Source organism: Tenrec ecaudatus, chromosome 1, assembly GCF_050624435.1.
Source record: "Tenrec ecaudatus isolate mTenEca1 chromosome 1, mTenEca1.hap1, whole genome shotgun sequence".
NCBI classification, from domain to species: Eukaryota; Metazoa; Chordata; class Mammalia; order Afrosoricida; family Tenrecidae; genus Tenrec; species Tenrec ecaudatus.
In genome coordinates this window covers 16,676,260-16,689,997 of record NC_134530.1, presented here as the reverse complement: position 1 = coordinate 16,689,997, position 13,738 = coordinate 16,676,260, and the positions used below count along the sequence as shown (strand labels likewise).

The window sequence follows — 13,738 nt, the reverse complement described above, 5'->3', positions numbered from 1 at the left end:
ACCCTTCAGAGAGAAGGGGGGAGGCGGGAAGGGACTTGACCGAGGGCAGGTGCTTAGCCAAGGCCAAGAGGTAACCCGTCAGGGGGAGACACCCACCCGGACTGAGATGCCTGATCTGCCAGACGAGGGTGCCCGGCTGGCCCAAGAGGCCACCTGGACTGACCCCTCCCGCTCCCCCAACCCCCTCCCTCCCTTGCAGAAAGGAACAACAGAAGAATCAGAAGACGTCCAAGTCCGTGTGGGAGCAGCGGACCAGCGAGATGCGCAAACAGAACCTGCTGGCCAGCCGCGAGGCCCTGTACAACGAGCTGGACCCCGACGAGCGGTGGAAGGCCACCTACGCCCGGCACCTGCGGCCCGACATGAAGACTCACCTGGACCGGCCGCTGGTGGTCGACCCCCAGGCGAACCGCAACAACAACACCAACAAGAGCCGCGCCGCCGAGCCCACGGTGGACCAGCGCCTCGGCCAGCAGCGCGCCGAGGACTTCCTCCGAAAACAGGCCCGCTACCACGACCGGGCCCGGGACCCCAGCGGCCCGGGGGCCCTGGACGCTCGGAGGCCCTGGGCGGGCAGCCAGGAGGCCGAGCTGGGCCGGGAGGGTCCTTACGGCCGCGAGTCGGACCACCACCCCCGAGAGGGCCCAGAGCAGCCCGGCTTCTGGGAGGGCGAGGCCGAGCGGGGCAAGGTCTCGGATGCCCACCGGAGGCACCCCCACCGCCAGGGGCCCCCCCGGGAGAGCCGCAGCGGCTCGCCCCGCACGGGCGCCGACGGGGAGCCCCGCAGGCACCGGCCCCACCGGCGGCCCGGGGAGGAGGGCCAGGAGGAGAAGGCCGAGCGGAGGGCGCGGCACCGCGACGGCAGCCGGCCGGCCCGCAGCGGAGAGGCCGAGGGCGAGGCGCCCGATGGCGGCGAGCGGAGACGGCGCCACCGCCACGGCCCCCCGCCGGGATATGACGCGGACACGCGCAGGGACGACAAGGAGCGCCGGCACCGGCGGAGGAAGTAAGTGCGGAGACCCACGGAAAAAACCCCCCACTGGCGGAGGGATTCCGTGTTTGCCTGCTACTCTCGAGGTCCCCAGTTCGAAACCGCCCACCGCCCCACAGGAGCAAGTTGAGGCTTTCTGACCCCTGAGAGAGTGACAGCCTCGGAGACCCACGGGGACGGTTCTACCCTGTCCTATTGGGTCGTCGCTGGCAGTGAGCCTTTCGAGTGTTACCGGGAAGCCACGTGGCGCCTGCTGTGTACCTGGCGCTCCACTAAGCACATTCTCCACCCGACGGAGCGATTCCAGCACCCTTAGTTAGCACCAGTGCCCATCGCACAGATGAGAAAACTGAGTGTTCGCCCCCCTTCCTCCCCCACCACCCCCGCCCCGGGCCACACATCTAATGAGTGGTGCCCTGTGGCGCAGCGGTTAAAGCACCTGGCGGCTAGCTACAAGGTGGGCAGTTCAAACCCAATGACAGCTACTCTCTCAGGAAATCTTACAGGACAATTTGCCCCCAGTCTCCTCCCCCTGCCCCTCCCCCCTCCCCTCATTCCATTGGCGTCCACTAGCGTCCTTGTGAGTCCTTATTGACTCCCAGACCAGAGGGAGATGGCACTGGGCTGAGGTCCTCCCATTTGCTCAGCCCTTTGAATGCTGTGTGCTCTGAGGCGAGTGACTCCAGATCTCCCGGCTTCTGCTTCCTCACCTACAAAATGGCCTGCCAGGTCATCCAAGTCATAGTGACCCTATCAGACAGTGGGTAACAGAAAGCCTCCTCTGATGCCCTCAGAGCGGCTGGTGGTTTCAAACTGCCAACCCCAGGGCTGAATGATGTGTGTGGAAATGGCCTCGCCGGCTGTGAGTGATTGGGGAAGTTGCCGTGAGGCAGGTCATACCTAGGACTCGGGAGGGGACTGGGTACCTGTCATCGGGTCTTTTTCCTCGTATTGAGCCAACCATCCTTGTATGCGATCTAGAGTCTCGAGTATTGTTCAGGGAAACGGCTCAGGACATTTGGGAGAGGGTCCTTCCTGCCAGTGCTGCTGTGCCATCAGCCAGCCCCTTTTTCAGACCACCATTCAGTAGCACGCCTTAGAAAGTCCGATAGTACCCCGACAGCTCCTGAAAACTCTAAGCTCACTGCCATGGAGTCGATCCCCACTCCTGGCCAGCCTATAGGATGGAGTAGAACTGCCCCCGGGGGGCTTGCAAGGCTGTGGATCTTTAGGAGAGCAAGAGAGCCTCGTCTTTGCCCCACAGGGTGGCTGGTGGGTAACAGCCCAACCATAATGCCGCCAAGGCGCCTGACTGAACAGATAGGGCCGAGCAAGTCACCTGGTCAAGGCGGTGCTGTGCCTTTAGGGACTCATGGCTGGCTGCCCTCGGACCCTCCTTGTACTGTCACACCAACACGCTGCCATCCTGCCCATTCCCACCACAGTGAGCTGATCAGACAGGGCAGAGCTGCCCCTGGGGTTTCCGAGTCTGCCCCAGCCATCTCCTGAGAAGCGGACTAGTGGGTTCAAATTGCCCACCTTTCCCTTCGCAGCCGGGGCGCCTAACCAGTCCACCACCAGGGTCTTTCAGGAATGATGTGTGCACATGGTTCTGTTATGGGACACGGCCACTGGGTCAGCACGTCTCATACAGGAGCACGAATCCCCGGGAGATTAAAACGCACCTTCTGACTGGGCGGGTGGGGTGGAGCCTGAGGCCCTGAGTGGGACACTCTAAAGGACAGGGCAGAGCCATCGTGGCACAGGCACCTGTACACAGTCACCACAAACGCAGCAGGTCACTGCTGCTGGGGGCTATGGGGGACAACTCCAACGACACGCGGGTGGGACCCTTGAGGTGGGGCGAAACCGCCCAAGCCTCCTGGTGGGGCTTCATCAGAAACAGCCCAGCCTTCCAACACTTTGCCCAGGAGTTCAATCCCAGGAAAACATGGTATTTAAATATATATATATTTGAAACTATCATTCCATAGATAGATAGATAGATAGATAGATAGATAGATAGATAGATAGATAGATAGATAGATAGATAAATAGATAAAAAAGAAAATATCATTCCCAAATATTTGGGGCCCATAAGTATTGCCAAGGTGAAAGACGGAAGCTCAGATCAACGAGAGCAGGTCTGTCACCACCCAGAGGAGCCTTGGAAAGTCATGGAAGGTAAAAGCCACAACGTCCCCCTATCAGTGTGTTGGTCACAAAGCCAAGCCTGTTACTCCCACGTGCATTTGTAGGACTTCCCCCCATGCTTTCCAAAACTGCCACTTTTATGGAAGCAGGCTGCCTCATCTTTCTCCCACGGAGCAGCCGGTGGGTTTAAACCACTGCCCTTTCCGCTAGCAGCCAAGCGCTTAACCATGCATCGCCAGAGCGCCTCCTAGAGTGTCATCACCAGCTGCCATCGCGTCGATTCTGACTCATAGCAACCCTATTGAGGATTTCCAAGACTAAATCTTTATAGGAGACAAGAGCCTCATCTTTCTGCCACGGAGCAGCCGGTGGGTCAGAATCACTGACCTGGCGGTTAGCAGGCCAGTGAGTGATCGTTGCACCGTGATGGCTGTTGGGCGCCTTCGAGTTCATTGTTCTTACCTTTGAGCCCATCATTGCAGCCCCGGCGTCCATCCATCTCCTGAAGGGATGGTTTACGGGGAAGGCATAGGCTGTCCGCTCCTGAGGAATTGGCCCCTGAAAACGTTCTGCACACCAGCAAAGCTGCGCTCTTCGGTGTCCACACGCAGCCTCTGAGTGTGGTGTGGTTGCTAGGTGCCCTTGAGTCGGTTCTGACCCACAGCGACCTCCTGCACAACAGAAGGAACCCCTGCCCAGTCCTGTGTCGCCCTCACAGTGGTTCCTCTGCCTGCGCCCATCGATGCAACCATCGTGTCCACCCATCTCCTTGAGGGCCTGCCTCTCTTTTGCTGCCCTTCCACTTGACTGGGCACCACATCCTTCCCCAGGGATTGGTCTCTCCTGAAAACTTGTCCAAAGTAGGTAGGACAAAGTCGCGTCATCCTTGTCTCTAAGCCTCTTCCAAGCCTCTGGGGGCTCTAGCTTAGCCCTAGTTGGGGGTCTCCTCTCTGGCCTTGTTCTTTCGTCCAGTGAGTGTTGCTTGAAGGCCTACCAGAGTCCCTGATGGGCCTGGACCCGGGACTCAACGTGTTCCACTGCTTTCTGAGAGGCCAACGGGTCAAGTCCATCCGGATATGCCACGGAAGAAAGTCCTGGCGACTCATTTGGGCAGCGTTAGCATTGAAGACCCCGTGGAACACAGCTCTAACTCTGACCCACCTGGGTGAGGGGGTGGGCATGAGTTGGGTGGACTTGATGGCCACTGGCTATCGTGCTGATGGCCTTAAAGACCATCCCTCAGAGTTGGTGCTGCCAGGGAGATGTCATCCGGGCTCTCTGAGAAATAGCGCACGATGCTGCGCCCAGACCTCGGCCTGGAGGCAGGCTTCTGAAAGACTGGAGCCGAGCGCCCGGCCGAGAACAGCAGGTACAGAGGCGCTGAGCTGCCACCGACAATGGCACAGAGGAGGACTACCAGGAGGCCAGGGTTCAGACAGAATGGCAGCCGAGAGTGAGATTGAAGGGGCAGTGATGGGGCTGGGGGCGGGGGGGCAGGACGGGACGGCCTTTAAGTCCCCTCGGGGCGGGGGGAGACTATTGAGGAGATTTTGAAAGAAAGCGTCGGCACACACACACACTAGTCACCGTTGCTATCACTGTTGTTGTTATTAGTTGTGACTTGCTCTTTGAGTCGGTTCCAACTCACAGCGACCCGATGTAACCAGAACAAGTCCCGGCCCCTCACCATCCTCATCATTGATATTGTGTTTCAGCGGAATGGGTGGGGGCTGCAGCCACTGTATCGATTCAGTGGCATTCTTCATATTTGTCACCAGCGCCAGACTTCCAATGCATCGATTCTCCTTAGGTCTTTCTTACTCAATGTCCAACTTTCACACGCATACGAGGCCATGGAAAATACCAGGGCTTGGGCACTGTTTGCCGCCCCTCGGCCCTCCCGACCCTCCTGTCTGTCCCACGCACGGAACACCTGCACCTCATCCCACCATCCTCTAGAGTCTTCCGTTACCACAGCCTCCATTCCAAAGTCCAGATCTCATCTTCCAAATCAGGGGTCTTCAAACTACAGCCAGCGGGCCACATGCGGCCCACCAAGGACATTTATCTGGCCCTCCAGGTGTTTTTCCCCACTTTTGTTTTTTACTTAAAATTAGATATGTGCAGTGTGCATAGGAATTTGTTCATAGTTTTTTTTCCTAACTATAGTCCGGCCCTCCAATGGGTCTGAGGGACAGTGAACTGGCCCCCTGTTTAAAAAGTCTGAGGACCCCTGCTCTAGAGTCTTCCGTTACCACAGCTTCTGTTCCAAAGTCCCAAATCTCATCTTCCAAACCATCTCTAGCTCCAATATGACTGAGTTACTGGGTCTGGCCCATCTGGGGCAAAGGCCCTGTCTTGTCTGTGAGCCTGGAAACTAGCAGGGGAAAGAAAAAGTCGTTGCTTCCCACATGCAAGGGTGGGGTGGACATGGCGGAGACATCCTTCCACAAGGGAGAGACTGGGAGGCAGAAAGGGGTGATGGGTCTCAAGCAAGTATCTGAACCCAGCAGGTCTCCTGCCTTGAGGAGTCCAGACCTGGGAGTCGTTCTCAGTTGCTCTTGGCGTAGTAACATCCTCGGCGCCTCCCAGAGCAAGAGGGGCTGCAGTGGTTACAAGTTGGGCTGCTAGCCACAAGGTCAACAGTTCGAAGCCACCAGCCATTCTGTGGGAGGTAGTCGGGGCTTTCCACTCCCATAGTTACAGTCTCTGAAACTCACAAGGGGCAGTTCTACCCCATCCTATAGGGTAGATATGAGTTGACTCGGTGGCTGAGTTTGATTTGCTTTTGGCTCACACAGCAAGATCCCTAGCGGTATGATTAAGCACTCGCCACCAGGGGTCAGGTGGCCTGTGTCCTGCTGGTCACTGTGAGTCAGATTCCACAGAGGACCGCAGTGGGTCCTCCTTAGAGACTGGCAGAGGTGGTGCTCCCCCTGGTGGAGAAATGGAGGCAGAGTAACCGGCTGGAGATGACCGCTACCGGGTGGCTTGGAGCCCACGCTGGCTCCCACGTCTTCACTGGTCATAGAGAAGGCACTACAGTGAGCCCCCTCTCTCCAGTTTAAAGATGAGGGACAGAGGCTCAGAGAGGCCCATCTGACTCTGCAGGGGCACGCAGCAGGCCTCAATTGCAGGTGGGTCTCTGCCCTTCAAAGTGGAACCCCCACGAGACACCCACCGCTCCAGGCCTTCCCCCTTCCGGGCCTGGGCAAAGCGCCCGAACCACCTCGCCATCTCCTAATGCAACACCGAGGGCCCCTGCCAGTTACAGTGGGAAAACCAAGCGAGTCGGATGCCACTGGCCCAGCCCGAGGGAGACCTCGGAGGGGAGGCCAGGGCGGTTTGGGTGGGGCGAGAAGGGAAGGGTCTTGTTGATTTCCGTGTCAGGTGGGTGCTGTGGGTGCTGGCGGGAGACTGTGGTTCTCATGCCCTTGATCTGGACGGAGAATGAATGCATCAACTGCTTCCTGAGGAAGGAGCCCTGTCGCATGCAGCAGATTCTGTGTTGGGCTGCTGACCTCCAGGTCGGTGGTTCCAGCCCCCTCTTCTGCTCTAAGGGAGACAGATGAGGCTCCTGTACAGGTTCACTGCCCTGGAAAGCAGCTGCTGGGCCCTTTAGGGTCGCTGTGAGTGGGAGTCCACAGAGCGGTTTCTTGGAATGTGTGAGGGCGTCGAGTGCGGCCGGGAGTGAGTGAGTCTCACTCTTTCCGGGGCGCGGTTTTCTCACCTGTAAAATGGGAGCAGCAACAAGCTCACGCTGGTAAGGCTGGCCTTGCCCTGTTGGCTGTCACGGTGAGTGCCAGGGCTCCCAAGCATGCTGGGAGATGGCGACCTGCTTGGTGACAGAGGTGCATGGTCAGGTGGGGGCTAGCAGGACAGGCCCTGGCAGTGGGCAAAGGGGGCGTAGCAAGACCACCCACCCATGAGGGTGATTTTAGGACCCGGTGAACCCCACGAAGCGTGAGCTCCCCCAAGGAGGAAGGCGCCCTGGTGACACAACAGCTAAGCGCTGAGCTGCAAACCAATGTCTGTGGGTCAATCCCACCAGCAGCTCCTCGAGAGAAAAGTCCCAGTGAGATGCAGTCTGGGAAACCATGCAGGGCGGTTCTCCTCCATCCTACTGGGGTCAGAATCCATGGGACGGCCCACAATACATTATCAGGAGAAGTTGGGGCTGGGGAAGAGAATTGGGGGCTTCTTTAAGAGGGAGGAAGGAAGGCGGGGCTTTCTACTCCCCTGCAGAGGGACAGTCTCCGAAATTCACAGGGGCAGTTCTACCCTGTCCTTTGGGATTGCTACAAGTTGGCATCGGCTCAACGGCAGTGGGGTTGGGTTTTTTGGTTTTTAAGAGCACCAGACTTAACCAGGGAGCCGTTCTGTACCGCAGAACCCTCAGGGAGAGGCGTCGCAGAGATAACAGATGCCCTGGCATTTGGGGAGGAAGCAGGCTTTGCCAGGGCCTGAGCCCGGGGCCTGGAGGAGGAGCACCAGGGGCCCAGAAGGAATGTCTGAAAGCAAACAGTCATCTCGGGCCAAGGCCCAGAGCCAGCCTCACCGCCAGGCCCACCACACTGGGTCTGGGCCACCTTCACAGTGGTGACCCTTGAGAGAAACAGGAGGACAAGGATTGACGAGAACCAGTTCATCGGCATATAAGATCCCTGTGGTGTAATGGGTACATGCTGGGCTGTGACCGCAAGGTCAGCAGTTTGAAACCACCAGCCGCTCTTTGGAAGGAAGATGAGGCTCAGAGACCAACAGTGGCATTCTTTACTGTCCTATAGAATCGCTGTGAGTCAGAATTGACTCGATGGCAGGGAGTTTGTGTGGGTGGGCGTGTGTGTGTGTGGGGGGGTGTTTAAGGTTGGCAATTAGAGGTCTCGAGCTCTAAATAAGACTGATTGGGGCTCCCATTGCACCAACACTGGATCCTTTGAGGGCCCGGCTCCTGGTGTGCTGGCTGAACCCCTTAATGGTGGGCTTAGGCAGCACCCAGAAGCCCACTCTCTATCACCCTAAAACAGCTGTTGGGTCTTTTTCATCGGTCTGCCTTCCGCAGAGAGAACCAGGGCTCCGGGGTTCCCGTGTCGGGCCCCAACCTGTCAACCACCCGGCCGATCCAGCAGGACCTGGGCCGCCAAGACCCACCGCTGGCCGAGGACATCGACAACATGAAGAACAACAAGCTGGCCACCGCGGAGTCTGCCAATCCCCACGACAGCTTGGGCCACACCGGCCTGCCCCAGAGCCCAGCCAAGATGGGCAACAGCACCGACCCTGGGCCCACGCCGGCCCCACCTGCCACGGCCACCAACCCCCAGAATGCCGCCAGCCGCCGGACGCCCAACAACCCTGGGAACCCGTCCAACCCTGGCCCCCCAAAAAACCCCGAGAACAGCCTTATCGTCACCAACCCCAGCAGCGCCCAAACCAACTCAGCTAAGACTGCCAGGAAGCCCGACCACACTGCGGTGGACATCCCCCCCGCCTGCCCAGCCCCCCTCAACCACACTGTCGTCCAAGGTGAGACCCACACACACACACGCCCTTGCACACAGCCAGGTGGGCAGGGACCCCACACCTCTGGAGCCAGGCTACCTGGGCTCAGAGGCCAGTGGGGCCAGTCAGGGGAGAGGTAACTCATGGTGGGAGGAGGGTGGGACCCCTGCACTCAGACCGTGGAGGAACTCACTGCTGCCCTCTGTAAAGTGGGTCTATTGGGACTCGCTCCACCTGTCCCCAAGTGACAGGTGAAGGTCACCTGGGATGGAGGAGGATCTGTGACTCCCACAGGCTCTGCCACCTCCTGGCCATGAGACCTTGCAAAAGTCACTTTCCCTCTCTGTGGCTCCGTTTCCACCTCTGTATCCTGGAAGCAATAGAAGTACCAACCTCAGCGAGTCCCGTGACCATCCGACGACGTAATAGGATGCCTGGCACATAGTTGGGAGTGGGGTGTGGGCAGGCTCGCAGAGGCTTGTGGGAACTCACAGAGGAGGGCCTCTAGGTTGGTTCTTATCCCCACAGTGAACAAAAATGCCAACCCAGACCCACTGCCAAAAAAGGAGGAAGAGAAGAAGGAGGAGGAGGAGGATGACCCCGGAGAAGACGGCCCCAAGCCCATGCCCCCCTACAGCTCCATGTTTATCCTCTCCACCACCAACCCGTGAGTGTGACCTGGGGCCAGGGCACAGGGCTCCTGCTGCAGCGGTGAAGGCAGGCCAGGCATGACCATCATTAGATCCTGGGGGACCTTGAAGAGAGTTAGGCAAAGACACCCCCCCCTTCCTCATCGGATGGAAAACTTGATACCCTGAGTTGGTAGGAAAGGACCCCTTCCTGACAACAGCCACACACACACAAAAAGCCATGGTCCCAAGTCTATGCTGCCTGTGCTGTGGGGGACACGCCTTAAAAATGGCCACCGTGGGCAGTGCCCAACCGGCACAACTGTGCAGGGTGGCCCAGAGCCCCAGGCTCTCTGCCCCTGCCGCCGTTCTCAGGGCTCTGCATTCTGGGCAGGTCCTCTCTGGGTCCCCTGGCTGTCTGTGGAGAGCCTCCGGAGCCAGGAGTGTTGGATTCGAGGAGAATTTACCCCATGTGTCCTCCAAGGCGGTTGGGTTTTACCAGGAGTATTTCTCGAAGCTCTGGGTCCTCAAAATTCTTCCAGGGACAGAATAAGCTGGGAGCCAACTGCTGCCTCTCACCTGCCTCTTGGAAGAAGCAGGCCCTGTGCCTTGGCTTTTTCAGCTCGTTTGGCTTCTTTTTTTATTAGAGAAGCCCTTCTCCGCCACGACAGGAGCCCCAGTGGGGTGGTGGTTACACGTTGGGCTGCTTACTGCAAGGTCAGCGGTTCAAAACCACCAGCCGCTCCCAGGGAGAAAGACGGAACTTTCTACTCCCATAAAAAGTTAGTCTCAGAAACCCACCGGGGCAGGTTTACCCTGTCCTATGGGGTCCCCGTGAGTCGAAATCAACTCATTGGCAGTGAGTGAGTAACACGGACCCTCATTTTTTGGGGGTGCCGGTGGGTTCTTTTTTTAATTTATTTTTCTTTTAATCAACTGCTGAGTTTTGTATTTACATTAACAAATGGGATTGAGGTAACAATTTTCTTTTTTTTCTTCTTTTTTTCTTTTTTTGTTAAAACATTTTATTAGGGGCTCATACAACTCTTATCACAATCCATACATATACATACATCAATTGTATAAAGCACATCTGTACATTCTTTGCCCTAATCATTTTTTTTCCTTTCTTTTTTTACATTTTATTAGGGGCTCATACAACTCTTATCACAATCCACACATATACATACATCAATTGTATAAAGCACATCTGTACATTCTTTGCCCCAATCATTCTCAAAGCATTTGCTCTCCACTTAAGCCCTTTGCATCAGGTCCTCTTTTTTTCCCCCTCCCTCTCCGCTCCCCCCTCCCTCATGAGTCCTTGATAATTTATAGATTGTTATTTTGTCATATCTTGCCCTATTCAGAGTCTCCCTCCCCCCACCCCTTCTCTGCCGTCCATCTCCCAGGGAGGAGATCACATGCGGATCCCTGTCATCAGTTCCCCCTTTCCAACCCACTCACCCTCCACTCTCCCAGCATCGCCCCTCACACCCCAGGGGGGGATTCTTTTTTTAAGCCCCTTATTTTTAATCCCCACATCCCTGTGAGGTAAGCTGTGTTCTCATAGCCTTTTCATAGATGTGGGCCCTGAGGCCCAGAGGGGCTCCGGAATTTATCCAAGGTCTCACACACACACTTTCAGCGTGTGTCAATTCCGATGCCTCGCAATCCTATAGAACAGAGTAGGAACAGAGTAGAACTGCCACTGTGGGCTTTCGGGGTTGTGTATCTTCATGAGAACAGAAAGCCTCGTCTTGTGCCCCCGGATCCACTGGTGAGGTCGAACTTCATAGCCTTACCACGAGCAGCTCACTGTGAGACAAAATCTACTTCAGCCACAGCTTTGCATAGCAACCGTGGTTTGGGAACCAAGACTCCCTGTCACGGAGTCGCTGCCGGCTCATAGCAGCCCTACTGAACCGAGGAGAGCTGCCCGGTGGGTTTCCCAGGCAGGAACTCTCCACAGGTGTAGCAAGAAAGTGGCGGGTAGTTTCAAACTGCTGACCCCCGCGGTGAGCAGCCCAGCTCATGACCCACTACCCCAGCGGGGCTCCTCTGGAGAACGATGCTGTTAGTTGCTGTCCAGTCGGTCCGACCCACGGCAACCCTATGCACGGCTCGACAAAACGCTGCCCAGTGCTGCTCCACCTTACAGTTGTGATGTGTGAGCCCGTGTCCGTGTCCGTCCTCCTGGCCGAGGCCTCTCTCCTTCAAAGTCACTGTGGTGGTTATGGTCCCGTGCCGTGACGGCGGTCAGTCCCAAGGGAGGTTGACAAGGAGGCCTATTGAATTCCTCCTTCCTTAGCTGATTCTTGGTGCCCCCGAGCCTGAGAGGGCCCTCACCAGCTTGATGCTTTGTTGAGTGTTAGTGGGGAGCCTCAGGTGGTGGGGGGGGGGGCAGGCATGCGTCGATGGTACTGGGCGCACGTTGGGGAGCCTGTGGTCTGAGTGGACCTCTGCCTGCCCGCTCCCACCAGCCTTCGCCGCCTGTGCCATTACATCCTGAACCTGCGCTATTTTGAGATGTGCATCCTCATGGTCATCGCCATGAGCAGCATCGCCCTGGCGGCCGAGGACCCCGTGCAACCCAACGCGCCCCGGAACAATGTGAGTCCCGCCCCCACCCCCTACCCCCAACCACGGCCCAACACCCTGCCGCTGCGGTGGAGGAGATGCTGAGGGGCACGGTCGCGGGCAACTCTGGGCAGGGCTGCGCACCCTTCAACCGCCCGGGTCCTTCTGCAAGGCCACACCCTCCGGGCGGGACTCCTTCTGGGGAGGGATGCGCTGGAGGGCAAGGGACAACTAGCGGTCAGAGTGGGCAAGTGCAGGGCTGTCCTGCAGGAGGAAGCAGCTGAGGGATGTGGGGCTTCTGCATGGGAGGTGGGGGTCCCCTCTGCAGCCAGTTCTGCGCAAGCTGACTGGGCCGCCTTGAGGAGAGGCTCTGCCTCCTGCTAAGTAGGTTAGGGACCTGGCAAGCCGCATCACTCAAACCAGGCCTGCCCGCCTGCTGCAGCTGACCTGGCATGGTCCCCTCCTCCCCAGGTCTGCAGGCCCCCTGGGGACCTGATGAGGGAGGGGGAGACAATCATTAGAACTCGGAGGAAGCTGGTTGGGCAGGGCTGAGGCCTCCTGACCAGCTCCTTTAAAGCCTGCTTCCTGGCTTTCCGGGAATCCCAGAGGTAGGGTGGGGCAGAGGGCAGCTCCCTGGAGGGGGGCGGGGATGGGGGCTGGTGGGGAATGACTCACTACAGCCCTGCTCACAACCGGCCAGGAGGATGGAGAGGGGGTCTGAATGAGTGGCCTAGGCATGGGGGTTCTGGGCTGGGTACAGACCAGCCCCATGGAGGGCATGCAGAGGGTCAGCCTCCCGGGCCCTCCCCACAGCCAGCTGATGCGCACCTTCCTCTCCCGGGTGGGTTGTACCAGCTCCAACAGAACAGGCCTCTGAGAAGGATGTGATTCATGAACAAAGACTGCCCAGCACACATGTCTGTATCCCCACCATCCAGAGTGAGAAGTATAACAGAAACAACACACACACACACCCCACACCTACACACACCACCATATATCTCTCTCGAGCCTCACCCCCTCTTCCTTCTGAGGCCCGGTTCCCAACGAGGGCATGTTCCGGTGCCACAGCCAGGGAGGGCAAAGGGTGCTACTGACATCAGCCGGGGGCTACTGCACCTGCAGCGCCCAGGACAGCACCCCCCACCCCACCCCACACACACATACAGGAAAGTTCCAGCCCTTTTGACAATCATGTCCAGTAGAGAAGCCCTGCCCCAGAGCCACCCATGGCCCCCACTCCTCTGAGATCAGCATGTCTCAGCTGTTTCTTCCACATGTTTCTACCTGCACACCGGCCAGCCGAGGGCTCTGGGGTCCACAGCCATCACCGGCAGGGCTACAGCCACCTCAAACTTCTCTGGGGTCCTTTCTAGTCCATACAGGGGTTTGGGCAGGTTGTTGCAAAACAGCGGTTCTCAACCTGTGGGTCGTGACCCTTTCACAGGGGTCACCTGATTCATAACAGTAGCAAAATAACAGTGATGAAGTAGCAACTAAAATAATGTTATGGTTGAGGGTCACCGCCACATGAGGAACTGTGTGAAAGGGTCGCAGCATTAGGGAGATTGAGAACCACTTTTAAAGGGTCTCTTCCAGTTCGTTCCTGGCGGCGACGTTTTGCTAGAGCGTCGCTGCCCTCTGCTGGGAGGTTCTGGTCATGACACATCCGCGACGTCTATGGGGCTGGGCGGGAGGTGCCCTGCTGCAGGCCACGCGCGCTGCTCAACCTTCCGCGGCACCCCTGTGTACTCCTCCAACCGGTGGAGACCCCGTGCCTGGGGCCTTTCTGAAGGCCACGCACTCCAGGGGCACTAGGTTTTAGGAGCTCTGCTCCAGCGGGTCGCTGATCGGCCGTTTCCCCGTTCTCCTCCCCCCCCCT

At 58.0% G+C, this 13,738-nt stretch overlaps 1 protein-coding gene across 6 annotated transcripts in view; it reads left to right on the top strand.

The window, feature by feature from the left end:
• The window catches only part of CACNA1A (calcium voltage-gated channel subunit alpha1 A), a 249,717-nt gene that overhangs the window by 174,234 nt on the left and 61,745 nt on the right, over positions 1 to 13,738 (top strand). For all 6 annotated transcript variants that reach the window (XM_075547950.1, XM_075547959.1, XM_075547940.1 and 3 more), the window contains exons 19-22: positions 200 to 1,006; positions 8,208 to 8,671; positions 9,176 to 9,314; positions 11,760 to 11,889. In XM_075547950.1, the coding sequence (XP_075404065.1) occupies positions 200 to 1,006; positions 8,208 to 8,671; positions 9,176 to 9,314; positions 11,760 to 11,889 (1,540 nt within the window). The remainder of the gene's footprint in view (positions 1 to 199; positions 1,007 to 8,207; positions 8,672 to 9,175; positions 9,315 to 11,759; positions 11,890 to 13,738) is intronic.